The sequence below is a fragment of the Polypterus senegalus genome, chromosome 2 (genome assembly GCF_016835505.1).
Source record: "Polypterus senegalus isolate Bchr_013 chromosome 2, ASM1683550v1, whole genome shotgun sequence".
In the NCBI taxonomy this organism is placed as follows: domain Eukaryota; kingdom Metazoa; phylum Chordata; class Cladistia; order Polypteriformes; family Polypteridae; genus Polypterus; species Polypterus senegalus.
This window is the reverse complement of record NC_053155.1, coordinates 27,707,260-27,733,977: the sequence shown is the minus strand read 5'-3', so window position 1 is coordinate 27,733,977 and position 26,718 is coordinate 27,707,260. Positions and strand designations below refer to the sequence as shown.

General features: G+C 44.7%; 1 protein-coding gene across 3 annotated transcripts in view; it reads right to left on the bottom strand.

Moving 5' to 3' along the window:
- LOC120522832 (neural cell adhesion molecule 2-like) overlaps positions 1-26,718 on the bottom strand; it is a 1,092,848-nt gene that overhangs the window by 543,768 nt on the left and 522,362 nt on the right. For all 3 annotated transcript variants that reach the window (XM_039743520.1, XM_039743521.1, XM_039743522.1), the window contains exon 3: positions 8,633-8,839. In XM_039743520.1, coding sequence (XP_039599454.1) covers positions 8,633-8,839 — 207 coding nt within the window. The remainder of the gene's footprint in view (positions 1-8,632; positions 8,840-26,718) is intronic.

Sequence of the window (26,718 nt, the reverse complement as noted above, 5' to 3'; positions counted from 1 at the left end):
TACAATCTGTAGGGGTTCCAGACCACGAGACCGCCCAGTCCCCTCTGGGCAATCTACCTAACATAAGTCAAACAGTCCTCTTTGTATTTAGGGTTTTCATGGAAGGACCTGATGATGATGGTCACGTAGACTTCTAAGAAGAAGAAGAACAAGAAGAAGAAAGATAGCACTGAGTTTAAAAAAGCATGAGATGAATTCGACACGCAAAGGGTGCAAACTGCAAGTCTGCGCTGAAGTGAGTGAAGGAGTGCACTGGGGGGTGGGACGGGACTGATTAACTTTTTTTGCCTTCTTAGTAAATACACTTAAATATTCGTACTTTGCAACACGATCTAGGGAATTCATTTTCAATGGGATCAACCCATACTTGCGCCCCAGTCATATAATTCAGAGACCCCATCTGACCGAGCTTCAGGGCTCCAAAGATAATAGGAGCCAAGCCAGTAGCGGAAGCAATTATAAAAGCAATAACGGCTCTCCCGGTACGGCTTCAACCGACCTCCCTTTATGCATTAATGGGGGGAACAACTGGAGCAGCCGTGAGAAAGGAGGCCAGTGGCAGCGGAAAAAGGAATAGGTGGAAATAAAGACAGACTGATATGCAGATAGACAAAGAGATAGATAGGAAAGGCACTATAAAAAGTATACAGTAGTTTCATACGGAAGGCGCTACATAATAAATAAACAGGTCTGAAATGCACTATGTAGATTGGGTGGATAGATATTAAAGGCACTATAAGAAGAACAGGTGACAAAGGCACTATATACATGTAATTCATGGACAGCATAATAAAGATACCATGAAAAGGGATAGATAGATAGATAGATAGATAGATAGATAGATAGATAGATAGATAGATAGATAGATAGATAGATAGATAGATAGATAGATAGATAGATAGATAGATAGATAGATAGATAGATAGCATAAAAGGCACTATATACATGTAATTGATGGACACCATGAAAAGGAGTTAAACAACACAACATACAATACATGACACCATCACTACATTAGATGAAAAGGTGGTGAAAAATATATTGTACAAAATATATGTATGACGATATAGTAATATCTCTCTATTATAAAAACAAAAAATCTTGGGACAGGACGAGACTGTTTTTCCTGTAACGAGACGTGATCTTTTGAAGAGAGACAGAGAGACACTTTCATGTCCCGCGAGATGGTCAAGTCACATCATACTTACAACCTTTGGAAGCAAGTCCTGTGAGACGGTGACTTTTGCCAGTCACGCTCTACTTACAACCATTTTCAAACAAGACCACGGTCATCTAACCTCTCAGTTGTTGGAATGGTTTTGGCAGACACACTTCCTGTACACTCAGGTCTTAAGTGAGACGAGACTTTGTGCCAAGAGATTTAACCACACCCGGAGCCGGAAAAAGGCAAAGTAGAATATCGTAAAGAATTCAAAAACGTAGGCATGATACACATGCAGAGCAGCTTAGAGCTATTTGAAGTAGGAAAATTCAAAAGTCTCAAAAAAATGAGAGTAAAGATCGCATTAGCTCAAACAAACTGACAATATTACTTGGTGAAATAACAGAACAGCCAAACAAGATCGCATAGTGTTTGAGGATGTCTGGGGGAGAAGTGAGACAAGGCAGTGAGACAAAAGGACAGCTGCTGTACAGGCTTTTAAATGTTTGAAGTGCCTCATGAAATGCAGATCACACGGCACGGAACCAGAAGCAAGCCAGCAGCTGATCGAGCAAAGAGGAGGTAAAAAACAATTGTTATTTGTTTCACATTGTATCACCATCTAAGAGGGGGTTTCGGAGGAGTGACCACGTCTCCTTGGGGTGATTGGGGGAGGGGTTGGCGAGCAAAGGCCGCTAGTATTTGTAAAAAAACCAAAAACACACACAAAATGAACCTAATTTAAACTGGATGGAGCAGTGGGCAGAAGAGCTGAATGATGAGCGCACTTAACCAGAGCGAGTGTCTTGTAGTTCACGCCTTTAGTCGCTGGTAACGCTGCCTTGATAGTAACGCTGAAAGAGATGGTTCTTCTTCTTCTTCATTATTATTGTTACTATTATTATTCCCAAGTCAAAAATTCTTTTCCTTATTAACTTCAATTGTCTTGCACATTGCAGAGGTAGCTACAGTACTGTATGTAAAAAAAAAATTCCTTAAGACCGACTGGCACACTGGGCACAACTCATCCCTGCCTTGTGCCCGGTGCTACCAGAAGAGACATCTGAACTGAAATACAGTAAGTGGATTCTTCTTCTTCTTCTTCTACTTCCGCTTCTTCTTCTTCTGTTTCTTCTTCTTCATCTTCTTCTTCTGTTTCTTCTTCTTCATCATCTTCTTCTTCATCATCTTCTTCTTCTGTTTCTTTTTATTCTTCATCTTATGTTTCTTTTTCTGTTTGTTCTGCTTCTTCATCATCTTCTTCTTCTTCTGCTTCTTCATCTTCTTCTGTTTCTTCTTCTTATTCTTCTTCTGCTTCTTCTTCATCTTCTTCTGTTTCCTGTTTTTCTTCTTCTTCTGTTTCTTGTGCTTCTTCTTTTATCAGATTAAAGAGTGCTTGCAGCTGGAGCCAAATTCTCTAATATGTTCCCAGGACCACTGAGCATAGGGCAAGACATTCCTACAAGGAGTGCCATTGCATTGGAGATAATGATGATAAGAAGAAGAAGAAGAAAAAGAAGAAGAAGAAGAAGAAGAAGAAGAAGAAGAAGAAGAATGATAATGATAATGATGATAATAATAATAATAGCACTGTACCAAATAACAATCATTAAGTCTTTTTTGGATGGCTGTTGACTTATATCGACACGTAGAGTTGAAGGCAGATGTCGACGAGACATTCAGGGGTAGTAAGCGCTGATAAAACTGGCCGTTATGCCAGAGGCAGACTCTCTTTACCAGAAGAAAAGTTTGCTCAGTTGACTTGACCTCGAGTCCCTGTGCGTGTGTGAGTAGCGAAGAGTAAACAACATCAAAAATGGCATCGCCATCGAGCGAGAGAGCAAAATAGCCTGTGTGTGTATTATTTAATTATTTATTGTTTGCATATTATTGCTGAATCGGACTCTGACTTACTGATATCCGAGTTTGATGTAAGTGATCGAGAGACTGAAATGAAGGTCAGGTACCTGCGTCAGCTGATCAGTCCACCACCGATCGCAGTAATACTCATCATAATAACACATGTGATTTATATAGTGCCTTTCCAATGCTCCAGGTGCCCATGAAGCTAACATGCCTACAGTAACCAGGCGTTGACCCGTGACAGGCAGGCTGGCTACCGCACGTCACCTGCTAGCAGACACTACAGACCAACAGACCCTCGACTCCTTCAAGATGGTTTTTCCAGTAAGTGCCGTTCAGCTTTTGAGTGATGAGGTAAACACGGATCTGGAATAAGTCTGTGAATTTACATGCTGTCAAGACTTCATGGAACATAAAGCAGAGTGACACTTGTCATAAATAAGTAGTTTATGTTCATTTATGTGTGAAGCCATTGCTTTGGGTGCTTTTTAGAAAGCTGAGTTTTGTTGGAAAAATATTTAGCTCTGGGACAAAATGGAAATAAATAAATAATAAATAGCCCTGAAAGAGTTAAGCATGCCCAGCATCTCAAAAGAAGAGGGGATGAGGTTGACTGTGTGATGAGAATGCATGACTTGACAAGGCCAAAACAGAGCTTCATTTGAATAGTGGAGACTTAGCAGAGGAGGGAGCTCACAAACACACACACACACACACACACACACACACACGTGAAGAGATCACCAAATCTACAACACGGCCGGAACTGGAAGAGGAAGTCAAGGCACAGACTGTTCCAAAACCATGTTGAGAAGGTGCGCATATTGATGGCCAGAGATCATTTAGCTGATGAAACGTGAAACGACAGTCCGTCACGCTGTCATGTGAAGCCAGTGCTTTTACCATCCAAGATGAAACCCTTGTAGTATCACTTAAAACACAACTTCAAATAACCAGGCAAAGGTCGTTTGTGTCGCCTATTTCAGAAATGTGATAAGAATGTCCATCAAGTTGTCATTACCTGTGAAACATTGGCCAATACTCTGTACTTATGGTGTCACAATACCCTGGTAAAACACACCTGATGGACCTCAGCCAGGAACAGCAATTTCCAAGTGCTAAGGCAATGGCGGTGATGGAGCTGGAAGGAGCAAATCATCCTGTAAAATACCTCATTCAAGATACTCTGGGAGGTCCCTGTGAAAACTGATATCCCGCTTAATACCCACCAACCAGACATCACTCAGATGAACCTGCCCACCAATAAATCATATCTAGCAGGTATCTCAGTGCCATCAGACTCTAATATCAGCAGCTCCATCAGCTCCAGAATGAGGCTAAATGACTCTGGAAAAAAGATGTTGGAGTAACGCCTGTCATCGCAGCTACTACTGGGGTAATCCATCAAGCCTGAAAAGCCCCCTGAAAAGCTCCTGCCCAATATCAAAATCTCTCCTCTACAAAAACAAGTGTGAATATGCATGGCATTCATTGTTGGCAGTGTCTTTGGCATGGGTAACAGTAATTTATTCCAGACATCTCCATCAACAAGTCTCCCCTAACACTGAATTGACCGAAATCCTGAAATGGACTCCTGCTCAAGACCCCCAGCTATGCTCTCTCACAAGAGATGAGTCTTGAGTGGACATTGTTTTAATACCAACTGGAAAGCTGTGAAGTCCAAAGAACTGGAAACAATACTACTATTATTACTACTACTTCTGTTACTATTACTACTACTACTATTACTACTACTACCACTACCACTACTGTTACTACTTCTGTTACTACTATTATTATTGCTACTATGACTAGTATTACTACTACCACCACTAATACTACTATTATTACTATTGATACTACTACTATTACTACTACTACTACTACTTCTACTACTATTATTACTATTTCTACTACTACTACCACCACTACTACTACTATTACCATTAATACTACTACTATTATTACTATTTCTACTATTACTACTACCACTACTACTACTATTACTACTACTACCACTGCCAATACTACTACTACTACTAGTACTACTACTACTACTACTACTACTAATAATAATAATAATAATAATAATAATAATAACATTATTATTAATTTGTTCCTTCTTTTATTCACTTTTATTCCACTTCAGGATTGCAAGGAGCCTGTTCTGGCAGCACTGGGCACAAGGCAGCAATGAGTCCTGCACAGGGTGGGTGCTAGTCTATCTCAGGGCAATCATCTTGGTGAAGATGTCTCTGGTGTGCGGGGGACAACTGCAGTAAGGGGGGGGGGAGTGGAGATAACATGCAAACTCCACGCAGAGCACGGCAGACGTTGCACTCTCAGGTGTATTAACAGAGTGGCCCTACATGTATTGCTGAACTCATCTTTTCTTTGATTTGATTTTTCTCCTGATGGTGAAGCTGTGCCGCTCAGGTCACTTTTCTAGTCATTTCAATGACCTGATGACTTTCCGAGCTCAGTCATTAATATATGGAGCTAATGGACATTAGGCATGTAATCTTGCTCTTCCTTTGATTTATAAGGAGGAGGCTGAAGCTGAGAACGACCGGAGATTAGGAAATATTAAAATCTCCCATTACTTTTGCGAGGAAAGGGGTGATTCAAATGACAGATGATCTTTTCCGAGAATGAAATATGTGGGATGCATCAATCACGAAGCACTTGAACTTCACCGACGTGCCGTGTTAGCGAGTACCCCCTTTGCGCAAAGCCATTTCACAGCGGGGGCTGCAGATTGACTGTGGCTGACATGTGAGATGTGCAGACACGAGCTGACGGGCTGTCTGGGAGGGCAGCTCTAAAAAGTGAATTATCAAGGGTGAGGCTTACAACACGGGTAAAGAGTGGGCAGAGACCACCGACCAGTACAGAATGAAAACTTAAAGCCTGTGGTCTTTGGTCAAAGCTGGGCCAGCATGTCATAGTGTAGCACAACACAACGCAACACCCGGTAGACCTTTCTAAACCCCTTCCGAGATTCACAGCCATCCAGAACCTTCATTCTGAAGGCCTCAGGGGGGTCTTTCCGTCTCGGGAATGGTGATGACACAGACGTCAACAACAAAGAGCAAACCCAACTCAATAAGAGGTCTGGTTCAGAAGAAGATGAGGGTCCTATCTGGGGCACCTGAATTTAAGCTGAGGTAGCTGAGGGAGCATTTAGATGTAGGGGTGTACTTACTTTTTCACACAACTCTACACGTTCGTCTCTGAGATATTCCATATAGCAAAGTATGAACTGACAATGTTTTTTTGTTATAAAAACCAAAAATAAAAGAAGAAATGAAAATTAGACAAATAAAAATAAACAGAGAAATAGGAAGAAAGACCCTAAACACTACACAGCATTTACTTTCTCCTGGACCTCTTATTAGGTTGAAGACGACGATCATAAATTACCAATGTAAGTGATTGGCTTTCCAATCTTCTGACATACTGCAGATAACAAGAATAGTCAAAGTCAAAGTATTTCTTCCACCTTAGCCCTCCATAGTGCCCTCCATAGTGTTTGGGACAATGACACATTTTTCTCCTTGATTTCCCCCTCTGCTTCACACTTTAAATGACAAGTCAAACACTTCAGACATCGTGATTCAAGTGCACATCGCACTTGGGGATTGGCACTCATTTCAGTCCCACCGTGTAGAGATGACAACATGATTTTTACACCGTCTCCCCATTTCAGGAAACCATAATGTTTGGGGTGTCACAGGTGTTTGTGATTCCTCAGGTGGGTTTCATGGCTTCATCAGATACCTCGGCCTGCTTCTACCCTTTGGAGTCTGTAGTCACCATTGTTCAACATGAGGACAAGAGCTGTGCCAAAGAAAGTCAAAGAAGCTATTATGAGGCTCAAAAATAAGAGTAACACCATTGGAGACATTGGGACAACCTTGGGATGACCAAAATCAACTGTCTGGAACATCACGAAGAAGAAAGAACACACTGGTGAGCTCAGTAATCACAAAGGGACTGGAAAGCCAAGGAAGACCTCCACTGCTGATCACAGAAGAATCCTCACCATGGTAAAGAGAAAGCCCCCAAATGCCTGCCTAAAAGACCGGAAACAGTCTTCAGGAGGCAGATGTGGCAGAGGTGACTATCAGCAGAAGACTTCATGAACAGAAATACAGAGGACACACCACTAGTTAGCCGCAAAAACATGGTAACCAGATTACAGTTTGTGAAAAAGGGGCCTGCAGAATTCTGGGAAAAGGTCTTGTGGACAGACGAGACAAAGATGAACCTAATCAGAGTGATGACAAGAGCAAAGTGTGGAGATGAAAAGGAATTGCCAAGGACCCAAAGTAGACCACCTCATCTGTCAAACATGGTGCTGGAGTGTTATGGCTTGGGCATGTATGGCTGCCACAGGTCCTGGCGCACTTCTCTCCACTGATGATGGAACTGCTGACGGCCGTCACACAAGGAATTCTGAGGTGTGCAGAAACATCTGATCTGCTCAAGTTCCAGTAAAAGCCTCCAAACCCATTGGACGGTGATGAGATAACGAATGAAACAGACTGCTGAGGCAACACTGGGGTTTTTTTAAAGCTAAAAAATGGAAATGGCCAAGCCAGTCATTCAAATTAGATGACACTGAGCAGGCCTTAAATATGCTGAAGGGAAAACTTAAGGGGGCAAGCCCCCGAAACAAGCAGGTGCTGAAGATGGCTGCATTAGAGGCTTGGCAGAGCATCACCAGAGAAGATCCTCAGCACCTGCTCATGTCTATGAATTGCAGACTTCAACCAGTCATTGCAAGCAAATATGACAACGGCTTTAATAGACCTACCATTGCTGTCTTCTGCTTCTTTTGGCTGCTCCCATTAGGGGTTGCCTCAGCAGATCATCTTCATTTCCATATCTTTCTGTCCTAGTCATCTTGCTCTGTCACCCCCATCACCTGCATGTCCTCTCTCACCACATCCATAAACCTTCTCTTAGGCCTTCCTCTTCCCTGGCATCTCTATCTTTAATATCCTTCTCCCAATATACCCAGTATCCCTCCTCTGCACATGTCCAAACTAACATAATCTCGCCTCTCTGACTTTGTCTCCTAACCTGAGCTGACCCTCTAATGTACTCATTTCTAATCCTGTCCATCCTCGTCACACCAAATGCCACCTCCAGCTCTGTCTCCTGCTTTCTGGTCAGTGCCACCGTCTCCAACCCATATAACATAGCTGGTCTCACTACCGTCCTGTAGACCTTCCCTTTCATAGATCTGCCATTGCTGTGTCCCAAAAATTATGGTCCCCTGAATTGGGGGGACCATGCAGATGGTGTTGTCATTGCTACACGGTGTGACTGAAATGTCTGCAAATCCCCTTAAATGCAAGTCAGCGATGTGCACTTTAATCACAAAGTCTGAAGTGTTTGATTTGTAATTTTACACTTTTGGCTAAATCAGCTTCATGGAGGGCACTGTAACTGAGTGCAGCTAATACAAAGGACTACAAATTCCATCATTCTACAGCATTAAGCTGAGTGACGACAGGTGTCCTTGGGTGCATTGCATTTGCTTATGTGTGCAGTTACAGAGCGACAGGTGCCATGATACATAAAGAAAGAGAAACTTACGATAAACCTCCACCACCACGGTGGCTTCCTGGGTCTGTCCTTTGGCATCCGTGACTTGGCACCGATATATCCCGGCGTCGTCCACATTGGCGTTGTAAATGGTGAGTCGGGAGCGGATTCCTTCATTCTGCACCACCACACGCGGTGATGAGACAATCATGTCTCCTTGGGGACTATACCAGTCTATACTGACGGCGTCTCCGATGGCTAGAAATAAAGACAAGAGAGGCCCGTTAATCATCAGCACTGCTCACTGAAGGTCACATCAGGTTTGTACAATGACTTAATGGCCCCCCTGTACCCAGCCACCCACTCCCCTCTCCTTTCCTGGGGCCACTTTGTTGTTTGCCCACCTCTGGCTCAGCCTCTTCTGCACCAATCAGAATGATTTTCTGGCGAGGAGGACGGCCAATCAGTTTCCTCCTCTCATGTCTGCAGTTCTTCCCAAAGCCTTTTTTTCTTTTGAGGAGTTGTCACATAGCAGAACTTTATCTCGAGGTATCTAAGGGTGTAGGGTAGGGGGCCGAGAACCAGCAGGACGATACGGTGGCAGACAAAGTGAGGTGCTGATGTGACACACCGAGTGCAGGTATTGTGCAATAAATAATTAAAGGCAGAATCAGGGGACTGAAAGCATTAAATGAGTGACCAGTTAAAGATGGTGACGCTGTGTCCTTAGAAAACTCGCCCAATCAATAATGAAATCAATGAAACCAGCAAATTGAATAATCAAACTGGGCAAAAATGAATGTTTCAAGGCCCTGATCAGCAGGCCTCTCTCCTTTTCATGTCCGTTCACAGAGTACAGTGACTCTTTTGTTTTTCCTTCCACAGCAGTTTGCAGCACCCGCAGAGACCCCCAGTTTGCTCCCGGCTGGTCCTAACAGTCCTCTCTATTCAACTAGCTTACTAGCGGTGGGCGAATCACAAATGATTTGTTCAACTCTGACATGGCGGCCCACAAAGTTCCCTTGATCTATCAATAAACTGTCGTAGGCAGTAGAGACCTCATCATCCGACTAACTGGTGCAAGTCATGGTCTCGCCACGTTGCTTTTTATGAATTAATACGCACACATTAGATTTATAGGGGAGATCGGCCCTGTGTTGAAATCCCAAGAGTGAAACTCATTCCTGTGAAATGGAATTGTTTGTAATCCATCAAGATTAAGGATTATAGTAACTTTCACTAAAAGCTAAAGGAGAAATGGTAATGATGAGCGCATAACAAACATTTAGTTCTCGTACAGCCCAAAATCACACAAGGAAGGCCTCAGTGGGCTTCAACAGGCCCTGTTTTTTTGACAATCCCCCCTAGCCTTGACTCAGGAGCCTGCACTGGTACAGCGCATTGCCGCACCCACTACACAGCAAAACAACTCAGGATCGCGGTTGGCAACCCCCCAGGCAGACACGCAGTCCAGTCCTACCCTCTATCTGTTACAGACCGGTGTTATATGGGCGTCCCCTTGGCCTGGTCCAACCACTCGGGTCCTCAACAATGAGCCGGATCACTCAGTGGGAATTGAGCCGCATGGTTGTAGTGCCGTAACTGACGCTCCCTCCTAAAGCAGGTCATGTGCCTCATTTGGGACTCCATGAGCAACACAAAGTCACACCAGCCGTACCCAAGGAGAGACACAGTACTGAAGGAGTCCAGTCTTCATCTCAGGTCACTGGATAGTGTCCATATCTCACAACCATAGAGCAAGACAGGAAGCACCAGGACTGTAAAGACTTGGACCTTCATCCTTTTGCAGAGATATGGGGAGCGTCACACACCGCTTTCCAGCGACCTCATGATCCCCCAGGCTCTCCCAATCCGATTGCTGACGTCATAGGAAGCTTCACCAGACACATGAACGTCACTGCTGAGATAAGTAAACCTCTCGACGAGGTCGACACTCTCTCCACAGACAGACACACTGCTGATGGCCGTGCCCAAGAGGTCATTAAAGGCCTGAATCTATGATTTTTATCCAGGACCCTCAGACTCCTCGCTCAGTCTCTCGAAAGCCCCCATTAGAGCCTCAGTGTGAGCTAACTGGAGGACTCCTCTCGTCAGCTGTGCAGAGTGGTGTGCCTGCTGGTGACGTCACTCTGCGTTAGCCCGCACCATCTCACGCAGCATTGCCACTTCAAGTATTTAATATCCAAATAAAGTACATGATGGTGGGTATAATGCCAATGTATTATGATATGATGCCACGTGCAGAGGTTCGCTGATGACACTGCTATCATGGGCTGCATCAGGAGTGGGCAGGAGGAGGAGTATAGAAACCTAATCAAAGACTTTGTTAAATGGTGCGACTCAAACCACCTACACCTGAACACCAGCAAAACCAAGGAGCTGCTGGTGGATTTTAGGAGGACCAGGCCCTTCAAGGACCCCGTGATCATCAGAGGTGACTGTGTGCAGAGGGTACAGACCAATAAATGCCTGGGAGCGCAGCTGGATGATAAATTGGACTGGATTGCCAATACTGATGCTCTGTGTAAGAAAGGTCAGAGCCGACTATACTTCATTAGAAGGCTGGCGTCCTTCAACATCTGCAATAAGATGCTGCAGATGTTCTATCAGACAGTTATGGCGAGTGCCCTCTTCTATGCGGTGGTGTACTGGGGAGGCAGCATAAAGAAGAAGGACGCCTCACGCCTGGACAAACTGGTGAGGAAGGCAGGCTCTATTGTAGGTACGGAGCTGGACAGTTTGATATCCGTGGCAGAGCGACGGGCGCTGAGCAGGCTCCTGTCAATCATGGAGAATCCACTGCATCCACTGAACAGGATCATCTCCAGACAGAGGAGCAGCTTCAGCGACAGACACCTCTGTCACCTCCCCATTATAAGTAGGAGGAGCCCTTTAGCAGGAGTGTTTGGCCGACACTCAGTTGGGGGCAGTAGGAAGTGGTCGCCTCAGCTGAGCCCTTCGGAGGAGCTGGAGTGACCGGCAGTATGGATGACTTGCAACGTAAGTCCTACATGTCAGCAGGAGTCTTGGGAGAGTGAGTGCCCTGGTAGCTGGGGGAACCCGAGTTTCAGTCTGGTGGGAGGTGTGCGGAGCCAGGGGATGGAAGGCTACCGGACCAGCAAGAGAAGGTCAGCTGCAGCTGCAGTTTGGGCGACTCCTCTGTTGCAAAGCCTGATGGGAGAAGCAGGGGAGCCACCAGTTAAACGAAGAAGGCACCGGGTGTTTAAAGTTAAACCAGGCCACTGCACTCTTGAGAGTCAGGATGAGAGCACATTTACTAGCATCACTTATTATTTTGATGACGCCTTTACCAGTGCGACTTACAACATCTCAGAAACTATTAACATTTTTTTTTTCAATGCCAGTTTACGTGCCCAGGCAGGTAAAGTGACTTGAACCCCTCGACTCCAGGGTTTGAAGTACAAAGCCTTAAAGTATAAGTCTGACATTTTTCAAGTCGAAGGTATTTCTTCACAGTCATGATACATATTAATGTGTCACATACAGTAAGATTGTATTCTGAAGTGATATAGTGCCTTTCACTCTATCTATCTATCTATCTATCTATTATATAGTGCATTTTCATATCTATCTATCGATCTATCTATCTATCTATCTATCTATCTATTTATTATATAGTGCCATTCTCTCACTATCTATCTATCTATCTATCTATCTATCTATCTATCTATCCTTTTCATGGTATCTTTATTATGCTGTCCATGAATTACATGTATATAGTACCTTTTATGCTATCTATCTATCTATCTATCTATCTATCTATCTATCTATTGTCAGGGATGCCAGGGGCAACGACCCGGCCGGGACGCCTTGAGGGACCGGAGGGGGGTCTACGTGCACCCTGGATCACGTGGGGGCCACCATCCTGGTTGCTTTGGGGGCCACGGGCACAGAGCTTTGAAGCTCCACCCTGTAGGGGCCCGTGGTCACCGCCAGGGGGCGTTCCCGTGCCTTGGGAGCCCTGGACCTCAGCATTTCCACCACACCAGGAAGTGCTGGGGGAAGAAGAGCAGGGACACCCGGAGTGTCGGCGGGTGATTGCCAGAACCCACCTGGAACTCATCCGGGTGATAATAAAAGGGGGCGCCTCCCTTCATTCAGGGCGAGAGTCGGGAGCGGAGAGGACTGAGCTTGCTGGAGGAGCCAAGAAGGCGGCCTGAAGTGGAAGAAAGGCATTGTTGTGGCCAGGACTTTTGGGGTTTTGTGGTGTACTTTGTATATATTATTGTAAATAAACGTGTTGTGGGTGACATGAACGTGTCTGCCTGTCTGTGTCCGGGCCAGCTTCCACACTATCTATCTATCTATCTATCTATCTATCTATCTATCTATCTATCTATCTATCTATCTATCTATCTATCTATCTATCTATCTATCTATCTATCTATCTATCTATCTATCTATCATATAGTGCCTTTCACTCTATCTATCTATCTATCTATCTATCTATCTATCTATCTATCTATCTATCTATAAGTGTCATAAAATTAAAGGTAATGGAGGAAATCTGCATACTGTAGTAGCCCAATCTCTTCATGCTCACCTGGAGACACTGCTCAGACAGGATACGCTCCACCCCACCAAAAACTTATATTGGACTCCTCGGATTTTTAAAAATGGATGAATATATGCCCCCCTTTGTGACAGTCCTGGTTAAAACCATGTCACAAAATTTGGTGACCTCTGCCATGAAATCCACAGGGTTTCCACCATACTAAGCTGTGAACCTCATTAAACTTGATTGTCTTACCGTTTCACAAGAAACTAATAGGAGGTGGGCAGCAAGGATGAGAAAAAAGAAATGAGAAGCTTCAAAGGCGTTTTAGCCACGTGGGCCTATCAACACACCCCCTTACTAAAAGGAGTGGCAGGTTCAAGTTTGGCACCGTCAAAAATAAAAAAAGAAAGAAAAAAAAAGGCTTGAATAGTAAGCAGCCTCATTAGAAAATGGCTGGCACATTGAATTTCTCTCTCGGTTAGAATCACGACTTCATTAACATATTAATCACTAACAGCTGGATTCGCCACCAGCAAGGATCTAAATTAGCGCTGAGGAACCACACTCGACTTACACTTGAATGCCAGCCACTGCCACATCTGCAACCTGGAAGTCTAAGGGGGGCAAATGTTAGGTGTGCGGTTCCCCAAGACTTTTAATCAGTCTTCATTTTATATAACACCTTCAACCCTAAAGGATATCAAGGGTCTACCGCTGGACGGTAACATACACCTTAAAATACAATGCTAACGGTTCAACAGAATTCATAATGGAAAAAGCTGCCCGGGTGTCTGTCTGCCCTTATTAGGGCCGCCAGCCCATCACACATAACCATCAGCTCAACCCGTTCAGCTTCAGGGCTAGACTGGCGAGCAATGGGTCACTCATGTCAGAAGGGCGACACTGAAAGCTGGACTGACTGTGAGCAGAGCCTGGCAGGAGGAGACAGGTTAACAGAATCGTAGAGGAGCGCCTCATGAAAACACAGCATGTAGGTCAGGTGGAGGGCTGCCAGCTCTGGAACTCTCTAGAAATTTGGGTCAAAAAAATGAGGACGCCTTTTCCTACGACACCATAATACACCTTTCTACTTTCTGATGATATAAACCTTTAGTAGCAGTTTCATCCATCCATTATCCAACCCGCTATATCCTAACTACAGGGTCATGGGGGTCTGCTGGAGCCAATCACAGCCAACACAGGGCGCAAGGCAGGAAACAAACCCTGGGCAGGGCGCCAGCCCACCGCAGTAGTAGCAGTTTATCCCTATAATTATAATTATGATATGATGGCCACAATCACAGTCACTGGCAAACTAATAAGCCGTTACATATTCTGAATATGTCAGTCCTCTTAAATTAACAGACTTCATTCCTTGCATTCTTATTTGGAGACCTTAACTGTCATAAACGTGTAAAAAAATGATACGTGTGGTAAATTCACTTCAAGTCAAATAAAAATAATCTGACTCTTTTCAGTTTAATTTATTTGCAATTCTCTACGTTCTTTTATAATTTTCCACTGACGCTATTTTCCTCAGTAAATCGGGGTTCTTGGCTAAATATGAATAGAAATCTTTCGATAGCACGCTACTGAAACTGAATCCTGGGACCACCAGCCCCTCACGGAGTCTGCTCTGCCCCTTTCACAAACAGGAAGGAGGTTTGTTGTTCAAGTGAACTTGCACTTTCTTTTTGGCATTATGGGTAATCCTGAAAGAATTATGAAAATATTATTAAATTACTCGAAGAAGGGACTTGTTATTTGATCAACTGATAACTAAAAAGATATAAATGACACTTTAATAGTTGACTCATTCATTTCCAATTATAACTCCATTTTGGAACACCGGGTGGTAATAATATTTTCCATTCAAATATCACAAAGCAGTACTTACTCGCACTTAAATATGACAGGCTGTACCTGGATGTAGGACTCTTCTTGTTTAACCGAACAGCTGGAAGAAGAATCGAAAATAAGACCTTGCATAGAAAACGTGAAATTGTAATTTCGATTTTGAATAAAATTAGAATTAGGATTACGAATAATTAAGGAAACAAATAACTTCTATAATGAACTGTCTACTCACCAAGAAGATAAAACTGAAAAAGTCAAGCTGGACAGACGTCGACTGTTCTCGTCAAGATCTGCGCTGTTTACTGTCGGAATGGAAGTGAAGATTCTGGGGGGCGCACTACTGCCGCAAAGGCTGATTGGTGTATGGCTTTCAATTTTTATCAAGGATAAGGAGATTTTGTAAATTTTAGGAGCCCAAGTTTTATAAATTTCTCCCAGACAGTCCATGAGGACATGTCCAGGAAAACGAGCCCTACTCATGTGACAATGGGCCGGCATCTGCTCCAAATGCAGCCAATGGCACAGTCCTGTGCTTGGGCCGAGCAGAGTATCGGATGGGCTGCAGTCAGTCAGCTCACAGCCAGCAGTATCAGAGAGGAACAATCGTGTTGAACGAGGAATGTCACCACATGGTCCTCGATCTCATGGTTAATAGCCAGAGGGTCACCACAGTGTAAAAATCGGGCATTTCAGGGCACAGCCCTCGATTGGGAGGATAATGGTCAACAACAGGACAAACAAGTCTGTTCGGGGGCTAACGCCCCATGGCTACAACTCCAAGGCCAAGTGGAAGAGTCGAGTCAAAAGAGGAATTTCACAACTTAGCCTTCAATCTGACTACCATAGAGGGGGCATTTCATAAGGCACGCCTTGGCTTGGTAGCTAATAGGGGGCTACAATGGTGGGGCCAGAAGAGACATTTCTCTAGCGCCTTCAACACCATCCAACCTCTGCTCCTTAGGGATTAGCTGACAGAGATGGGAGTAGACTCACACCTGGTGCCATGGATCGTGGACTATCTGTCATACGTCATACTGCAGTTCAGACATTGTGGTCAGCAACACAGGAGCGCTGCAGGGGACTGGACTTTCTCCGGTCCTGTTCAGCTTATATATATCAGACTTCCAATACAACTCGGAGGCCTGCCATGTGTAAAAGTTCGCTGACGACACTGCTATCATGGGCTGCATCAGGAGTGGGCAGGAGGAGGAGTATATATTCAAGGACTTTGTTAAATGGCGCGACTCAAACCACCTACAACTGAACACCAACAAAACCAAGGAGCTGGTGGTGGATTTTAGGAGGCCCAGGCCCCTCATAGACCCCGTGATCATCAGAGGTGACTGTGCAGAGGGTGCAGACCTATAAATACCTGGGAGTGCAGCTGGATGATAAATTGGACTGAACTGCCAACACTGATGCTCTGTGTAAGAGAGAACAGAGCCGACTATACTTCCTTAGAAGGCTGGCGTCCTTCAACATCTGCAATAAGATGCTGCAGATGTTCTATCAGACAGTTATGGCGAGTGCCCTCTTCTATGCGGTGGTGTGCTGGGGAGGCAGCATAAAGAAGAAGGACGCCTCACGCCTGGACAAACTGGTGAGGAAGGCAGGCTCTATTGTAGGCATGGAGCTGGACAGTTTGACATCCGTGGCAGAGCGACGGGCGCTGAGCAGACTCCTGTCAGTCATGGAGAATCCACTGCATCCACTGAACAGGATCATCTCCAGACAGAAGAGCAGCTTCAGCGACAGACTGCTGTCACCGTCCTGCTCCACTGACAGACTGAGGAGATCGTTCCTCCTCCACACTATGCGACTCTTCAGTTCCACCCGTGGGGTAAACGTTAACATTATACAAAGTTATTGTCTGTTATACCTGCGTTTTTATCACTCTTTAATTTAATATTGTTCTTTATGTATGCTGCTGCTGGAGTATGTGAATTTCCCCCATGGGATTAATAAAGTATCTATCTATCTATCTATCTATCTATCTATCTATCTATCTATCTATCTATCTATCTATCTATCTATCTATCTATCTATCTATCTATCTATTTCATAACACACAGCATGATTAGCCCTGGAGTCCCGAGTCCCACCATAGTATCAAAGGGGCTTTTTAGAACGCACAACTGAATTCCACCATATTGAATCAACCAATCGATCAATCATTTATTGAGTTGAGGCCAACGACAATAACTAATGAATATAAAAAGAAAAAAACAAATGACAGAAACAAATACCATAATGAAAACAGCACAAGGGAGGACAATCAACTCTCAAGGAGAATTCAAAGCCAAACCGTAACAATGAGCTTTAAGACGAGATTTCAAACTCATTAATAATGGAGCCATCCTGATATTTAAAGGTAACTCGCCCAGAGAGAAAACGCCCGGCCGCCTCTCCGTTTCGGTCTGGCCCTTTGTGTCGCCATCAAGATCTGGTCGGAGGATCTCAGAGATCTCAAAGTTAATCAGGTCAGATAAATTGCCAGTAAATGGAAGCCGACTGTGGTCAAGTGATGTAAAGACAGGCTCGAAGGCAAAGAAATTTTGGGATTTTAACCGGGTCTTACATTTTATTCGGCGCCAGACAAACTTTAAACTTTCGGAAAAAGGAAAAGAAATGTGCTGTGTTGTGCTTCTCCCTGGACCGCGGTTTCCTCATTAAACAAAAGAAAGGTTTAAGACAGCACTCTGTCCTGCGGTAGGCTCTGGACCTCATCATCTGACGCCTTCTCCTGGGACTTCTGGGTTTCACAGTGCACTTATTGGCACTGTGAGGGAAGAAGAGCAAGAAAATAGGGTTAGCAGTAGCTCCCCCTACCGTCTCAGTGGGGTATTGCACGCTTGAGCTAATCTAGCAGAGGAGTCCTCCGGCGCACATGCATGACACAATGCAATGCCTCGAGTATTGGGGTAATATGATCACATTTTTAAAACCCAGTTAAAAGACGGGCAAGCGACATTCTGAGCCAACTGGAGCTCGGAGCGAGATGCCTGACTAACTTCAAAATAAAAGACATTCACAATAGTCAAGGCATGATGAAATATAATCCTCAAAAGACAAAAAAGCCTTTACCTTGGATAGGAGTGTCAGCTGGAAGAAAGTAGACTTAATAACCAAATTAATTTGGTCAACTATTTTAAAATCCCCGTCCATGATTACTCCCAAGTTATTAACAGACGTTGTCACAAAAGGTTCCAATGAGCCAAGACTACAAGGAGGAACATCGAAAATCCCACTTGGACGAGATATAAGAACCTCTGGTCTACTCTCATTAAAACGTAAGAAATGATTATTGATTATTGATTATTACACCTTCATATCTAATGGCAGAGTACAACTGTACACTCAGAAGAGGAATCTCAGAACAAATCAAAGGCTTTAATTAGGAGGCTGATGGCCAAATACCACCTGTCACACACATGTGCATGGGAGGCAGCTAAAAGGACCGATAGAAGGTAATTCCATGCCAGGCCAGGGGGTGGCGGGTGTGCTAAACCTTTGTCTGATATCCTTACAGAGCAAACACGGGGAATTCTGCCTGGTTCTGGCCCTGATGACATCACTTCTGGTTCCGGCCTCAATGATGTCACTTCTGGTTCCAACTCCGAAGATGTCACTTCTGGTTCTGGCCTCGATGACGTCACTTCTGGTTCCAGCCCTGAAGATGTCACTTCTGGTTCTGGCCTCGATGACGTCACTTCTGGTTCCAGCCCTGAAGATGTCACTTCTGGTTTTGGCCCTGATGATATCACTTCTGGTTTCGGCCTCAATAACGTCACTTCTGGTTCCGACCCCAAAGACGTCATTTCTGGTTCCGACCCTGAAGACGTCACTTCTAGTTCTGGCCTCAATGACGTCACTTCTGGTTCCAGCCCTTAAGATGACAGTTCTGGTTCTGGCCCTGATGATGTCACTTCTGGTTTCAGCCTCGATGGCATCACTTCAGGTTCCAGACTCGATGGCGTCACTTCTAGTTCTGACCCTAAAGACGTCACTTCTGGTTCCAACCCCGAAGACGTCACTTCTGGTTTTGGCCTCAATGACGTCACTTCTGGTTCCAACCCTGAAGATGTCACTTCTGGTTCTGGCCTCGATGACATCACTTCTGGTTCCAGTCCTGAAGATGACAGTTCTGGTTCTGGCCTCAATGACTGAAGATGTCACTTCTGGTTCCAGCCTGAAGATGTCACTTCTGGTTCTGGCCCTGAAGATGTCACTTCTGGTTCCAGCCTCGATGGCATCACTTCTGGTTCCGACCCTGAAGAAGTCACTTCTGGTTCTGACCCCGAAGATGTCACTTCTGGTTTTAACCTCAATGACGTTACTTCTGGTTCCAGCCTGAAGATGTCACTTCTGGTTCTGGCCCTGATGATGTCACTTCTGATTCCAGCCTCAATGACATCACTTCCGCCAACCAGCCATAAAAGCCAGACCACATCCTGCTTTTACTCAGGTCTGTTCTGGACTCAAGTGTTCTGTAGAGTCAAAAGAGGCATTCCGAAACATTCCCATTAATGAGAAGCGTGGCAGCCAAGTGCAACAAGAGAACCAACAACTCCACCAGGACACTAATGCTCAGATGTCAACAAAGTGTCACTTCAGAGCGCGCAACTCAAGTCGGCAGGTAACAGTCATGTCCAGGAAGGAATTTCACAAATCCCACAGCTACCTATTGACAATCACAGTGGGGTCGAAGGAGGCATTTTGGAACGCAGTTAGGCTTCTGAGTGTCATTGCAGTGTCATAAAAGGTTCTTTCAGAAGACACAACGTGATTATTAAGCTAACAGCAGAGTGTCGAAGGAGACATTTCAGAACATACCCCGTGATTAGACGGCTGATGGCCAAGTGCAACAGCGGAAGAAACAACTCCATTTGGTAATTAATGCTCAAATGTCACTGCAACTTTAAAGGAAGCATTTCAAAACACACATCTCAAAGGCAACGTTCGAAAGAGAAGTTTAAAAAACACAGCCTTGGTTTTCACAGCTAACCACCGAGTATCACGCGCCGTATCAAAGGAGGCATTTCAGAACACAGAGCTCAATTACGCAGCTACCAGCCAAGTGTAAAAAGCAATGCGGGAAAGAGCCATTTTAGAAGATACAGATAAGAGCCGAGTGCAACAGTGGCACCAGAAGAGGAATTGCAGAACACAAAACACAATTAGGCATCTCAGGCTGGAGTGCCATCACGTTATCAAAAGTGGCAGCTAGTGCCGGGGTCAATATAGTGTCAAGCGAGGCATTTCAGAAAACACAAGCTGATTAATAAGCTAACGAGAGCAGAACAGCGCTGTCGAAAGAGGAATTAGATAGATAGATAGATAGATAGATAGATAGACAGATAGATAGATAGATAGATAGATAGATAGATAGATAGATAGATAGATAGATAGATAGATAGATAGATAGATAGATGTGAAAGGCACTATAAGATAGATAGATAGATAGATAGATAGATAGATAGATAGATAGATAGATAGATAGATAGATAGATAGATAGATGTGAAAGGCACTATATAATAGATAGATAGATAGATAGATAGATAGATAGATAGATAGATAGATAGATAGATAGATAGATAGATAGATAGATAGATAGATAGATAGATAGATACTTTATTATTCCCATGGGGAAATTCACATTCGTGTCATTCACATTTCAGGATGTACCCTGGGATTCGGAGGTATAGAATTTTAATCAAATATTTTTAATCAATGCATGATAATCTTTACAGTTTCATATAAGCATATACTTAAATGAAGTTGTAACAATGGAGTATTAAAAGTGTAAGAAAAAGAACTGATGGTAGGTAAAGGGTTAACTAAACACGGTTTGGGTATGTGAGAGGGACCATCAAGGTAATTAATAAGGTTAAAATAAAGTAAATGAGTAATAAACACCCCCTTAAAAAGTGAGAACAATCTAGTGAGAAAGTCCAAACACCCCGAGTATGAAGTGCTGATAAGATCAATGGGAAAACCCATAGGGGACCCCTATTAATGGAAGAATCGACATGTAAGCAAAGTTACTGGTGGCTCTAGTCGATTGGCTAAGACGATAGAATTCTGCATATTAAGAGTCAGAGGACGTGATGTATTAGATAAAGTAATGGTAATAGAAAAGGATAAAAGGGAATGAATTGTATTAATGATGGCTCACTCCATGGACATCTATTTGCAAATAAGGAACCGTTCGGCCTTTGTATTTGGTCTCCGTGAATGACTTCTTTGAAAACAGAGAGTAATGACCATGTGCTGCCATAGTGTGAAAACAGGCATTTCAGAACGCACCCCTTGAAAAGTTGAATTTCACCACACAGCCCTTGATCTCACAACTATTGGCTACAGCAGTGGTGTCAGAAGTGGGATTTCACAACGCAGAACCCAGTTAGGCAGCTACCAGCTAAGTGTGACAGCCATGTTCAAAAAGGCTTTTCAGAAGATACTCCTCGATTTAGGAGTTAACAGCTGAGTGTAACAGCGGCGTCAGAAGAGACATTTCAGAACGCACCCCTTGAAAAGTCGAGTTTAATAATCGTGTTGAAAGAGGAATTTCACCACACAACCCTCGATCTCACAACTAACTCCTGACTACAGAAGTAGACGAGTAACTGGGATGGCACAATGCCAATGACAGGGGCATTTCAGATCACATAACTCCGCACTGCAGCCAACAGCTGAGCAGAAGAGTTGAGTCAAAAGAGAAACTTCACAACACAGACCCTCAATCTCACAATTAAGTATCTGCTACAGCAGTGGTGTCAGAAGTGGGATTTCACAACACAGAACCCAGTTTGTCAGCTACCAGCCAAGTGCGACAGCCGTGTTCAAAAAGGCTTTTCAGAAGATGCTCCTCAATTTAGGAGTTAACAGCTGAGTGCAACAGCAGCGTCAGAAGAGACATTTCAGAAGGCACCCCTTGACAAGTTGAATTTCACCACACAGCCCTCGATCTCACAACTATTGGCTACAGCAGTGGTGTCAGAAGTGGGATTTCACAACACAGAACCCAGTTGGGCAGCTACCAGTTAAGTGCAACAGTCGTGTTCAAAGAGGCATTTCAGAAGATACTCCTCGATTTGGAAGTCAACAGCTGAGTGTAATAGTGGCGTCAGAAGAAACATTTCAGAAGGCACCCCTTGAAAAGTCGAGTTTAACCATCGTGTTGATTCACCACACTGGCCTCGATCTCACAATTAACTCCTGCCTACAGAAATAGACGAGTAACTTGGATGGCACAAGAACGCTGAAAAGGGGCATTTCAGATCTCATAACTCCACATTTCAACCAAGAGCCGAGAGGAAGAGTTGAGTCAAAAGAGAAATTTCACAGCACAGACCTCGATCTCACAATTAAGTATTGGCTACAGCAGTGGTGTCAGAAGTGGGATTTCACAATGCAGAACCCAATTAATCAGCTACCATCCAAGTGCGGTAGCCGTGGTCAAAGAGGCATTTCAGATGATACTCCTCAATTTAGGAGGTGATAGTGTGGAGTCAGAATAGATGTTTCAGAAGACACCCCTTGGTTTGGTAGCTAAGAGGTATCCACAACAAGTGTAGTTGAAAGAGGCACCGCTGGCCAAGTGCAGCAACAGCGTCAGAAGAAGCCTTTTACAAAACACACCTGTAATAGACAAGGAACTGGCATGGCACAGTAATGTTGAAAGAGTGGAAGAGTTGTGTCAAAAGAGAGACTCCACAACACAGCCATCAGTCTCTCAGCTAACTACTGGATACTGGCGTCAGTGTCAGAAGAGGCATTTCAGAACACAGAACTCAACCAGCCAGTGTCATGGACACCAGGCATGAGCTTGGCCAGGATGGTTCAAAGTTTCTTACCCAGCCAGAAGGTCAGTTTAATGGAAGGGCAAGGGGAGTCTAATCACAGGGACAATTTGCTCCCCCGATATAGTAGGTGGCAGTCTTCCTGGGCAACGGTGCCTGCACGGATACATGCAGGGCAGGCTGAGAATTGTAATCCCATGAGATAGCCCTGTTGTGGTGCATGGGTGCTGCCAGGGGGAGCTACAGGAACAGACCGTCCCCTCTTTAGAGAATGTCTGCCTGACCCAGAAGCGCTTCCTGGATGTGATGTGATGGTATGAGAAGTACTGGCTGGCATAAATAAAAAAAAACAGCCAAGTTTCCTGTTTGGGTTTTCAGAGTCGGGAGGAGAGTGGATGAGACTACGTGGGAGGTGTGGAAGGAGACAAGAAGATTTTTATTAGTGGAAGGAGACATGAAGATTGTGTATTGTACTATTGTGGAAGTGATCTGGAGGTACTGTAAATCTGTTTGAACCCAGGACTGCGTTGTGTAGTTGTGTTTGAGGTGCTGCTCTGCCCTCTGTTGGTGATGCCAGCTAACAGCCAAGAGCAACACCAACATTGAAGGAGAATACAAAACTAATAGCTGAGAATTACAGTGGTGGTGTCAAAAGTGGCATTTCTGAACATACCCTTGGCTTGGTGGCTAACTGGTGGCCTTCCAGAATGTCCAATCTGAATATGGCTAACTATAACAACGGTATCAGAGGAGGCCGTTCACAACACGCATCTCAAATAGGAATGTCACCGGGGCAGAACGGTAATATTGAAAATGGGCATTTCAGAACAGGCGACTCATTCATTCTATTGGGGTATGGCAGAATTCGGTCAAGCAAGCAGGGCTGTCTTACCAGCATTATAGGCCCCCGGGCAAATCAGTGCACTGGGGACCCCTACCTACACAACCACTCAGTAAGTCACAACATACATAAATTAGCATGAGGCCCTAATGCTCTTGGGGGGCCCCCGGGCAACTGCCCAGCGTGCCCATGCATTAAGACGGCCCAGCAAGCAAGTTCTATTTGTGGAAGGTGATGTTAAAACAAGCTTAACAATGATAGACACCTGGGAACTGGAGAAATATTGTTGGTCTGGTGAACGTCCAGCTCTGCTGTTTGATGCTGATTAAAGATCAAGTATGTAATTAAACAGTTTGAGTCCAATGGTGGTGTTGAGGGGGGGTGGGGGGCTCCCTAAATTAGAATATGTCAAAGAATATCTCAAGGAATGCAGTGGTGTAACCTTCTGCCATAGGACATTTTGAGGTAGGAAATTTTCCATGCCAGCAGGACAACAAAGTACGTCCAGGATCCTGTCAGTGAAATCATCTTAAAAGGGTGACCTCCTTAGATCTACTTAGAGGAGAGATAAAACGGCCACCTCCAATAACTGTAGGATATGCTGGTGCCCCATTTTTGGCACCTTGGGGGTCCAATGAAGTCCAATGAATTCTGGTATCTGTGGGTTTACCTGGTGGCCATCCTTGAGAAATCTGCTTTCAGCTTTAATCTCTCAGTCCTATCCCAGTTAAAATGTTACCCTGGATAACACAGTAGGCTGATGGATGTGTTGAGATTTAGCAATCATGGAGACCACCTCGGCACCACACGAGGAAAGGTGTGCACCCTACCCAACTGAGCAGTGTGGATATTTCCCCTATATGTGAAAAAAACCTCTGAGAGTGAGGGGGGTATCTCCATTGCCAGGACATAAGAGTACCAATCATGGCCCCGTCTTGCCCAGGACAAGCCACGTGCATCGACAGCCATATACAGCAAAAGAAAAGTCCCTTCAGCGCAGCTAGGGAGGCTACTGGGTTTTCATCCATGGGAAGGCCTCATCTACAGCATCATCCTTGAATGTGAATTGTAACCCTGGACTTGAGTACAAACATCTCCCCTCCTCATAAGACCATAAAAGATAAGATCAATTCAGGCCATGTGGCCTGCTAAGTTACGTCATCTCTACTTCGCCCTACTTTCTCATCCAGTCGTGACTAAAACGACAGCAGGATATTCACTCTAATATCCTTACCGGCTCGTTTGCTCCAGTCTCTCACTTTGCTCTTTAGTAAATCCGTTCCAGCTCAATTATTATTTCTGAGAACGCCATTTAATGGCTGACCTACTCCACTACATGTCCCAAGAGATAAGCTGGAATGGCATGAAGGGCCCACTAAACTAAAGAAACCCATCCTGTGCTTCTGCATTTCATTTTATATATCCTTTAAAACTCTTCTGCAGAGTTAAACACCTTTCACTAATGAATGAGCTGACAGATCAGTCAGCCATAATTTTAAGTATAAACACCGACAATGCCAATAATCACAGATCTGGTGTCCTGGGTTTGAATTCCACACTTCGTGATTTTTCTACCACATCCCAAAAATGTGCCTATCAGGTCAACTTGTTATTCCACATTGACCCAGAAATGGGCAGTGTGGTCTCCTGCCTGACATCTGATGTTGCAGAGATGGGCTCCAACTATCCATCCTACCCATAAAGCACCCTGAACTGGAGTGTAAGATGTTATTATCCTTGTGCAAGCACGTACAATAGGTTCAGTTACGCTTGTCGATAAATGGTAGACTTAGAGATGTTTGTAGAATATTGGGATGCATCATCAGTAGTGTTCCTCTGGCTCCTCTGGGTGTTTCGGCCTTTCACACTATACACCCTCACCAGAGGCGGCCAGCTATAAAGTGATCTGTCCTAAGCTTGCGTCCCATGCCCAATTAGTCATGAGAGTCGTTTTGGTGCCAAATGACTGACATCTCATGAACCTATGTATGGCAGCCTAAGCTTGTTACTTGGGGGCATTCATCTTCATCCAAAGCCACAGACTTTGATGGCTGCGTGCCGGCTCTGGCCCCTAATTCCCAGGTCTCTCAGCAGTTTGATGGTAGATGTTGCAACAAACTCTCTGCATCCAACTTCCACTGGCCGAACTTCCATGGTCCAGCCGCGATGTTGTGCTTCAGCAGCTAACTCAGCATAGCGTAGATATTTCCACTTGTATGCCTCATCCATGGAATCCTCCCATGGTACGGTGAGCTCGATAATGGAACAAGGGGACCAGAGCACCGTGTCAGGTCTCAAGGTAGTAGTGGCAATCTCTGGAGGAAACACCAACTGTTGGCCAATATCTACCAGCAGTTTCCAGTCACGTGCTAAGCACAGCTGGCCTCTCTCCAATGGTGTGGAGTTGCTCCTGGTAACTGTTGCACCTTCTTGGACAAAGGCAGTCGTCCATGGGTGGTTAGATATTGGTGGTGAAAGGGCATTGGTGAGAGATCGTTTTTCCTCCATCGTGGACGTAAGGCTCTTTAGGACCTGGTTGTGGTACCAAGTGTATTGCCCTTGGGTGAGACTGGTCTTACACCCAGTGAGTATATGCTGGAGGGAGCAAAGGGCACACCCTGGATCTTCACCATTCCACTGATGGAGATTGGTTAGTGTTGGCAGGATGTCATAAGTGATTCTGATGGTAAAGCTCAGCCTCCTCGCCTCCATGACCCACACATCGTTCCAGCTAAGCTTCCTCCTTTCGAAACTTTCCCACCGTGTCCAATGCCCCTGTTTGCCAAGGGAGACTGCCTTGGCCCACCTTGCAGCCGCCTCCTGATGACGTACTTCCTCCACCACCATCCTCCTCCGTGCTTGAGCAGTGGCTTTTTTCCATGCTGGTCAGCTAGTTGTAAGGCCAAGGCCTCCTCTTCCATGCTGAACATTCCCCACGATGTCAACATATCTGAGAGCTGATATTGCCTCCTTCACCACTGTTGCTGGTCCCCATTTTTGCCCAGTAGCCAAGGTTGATGCGTTGATACTCAACACCTTATCCTGAGAATCATTCAATGTCATCTGCAGTCATTTTTTAGTGCACTTTTACTCCTC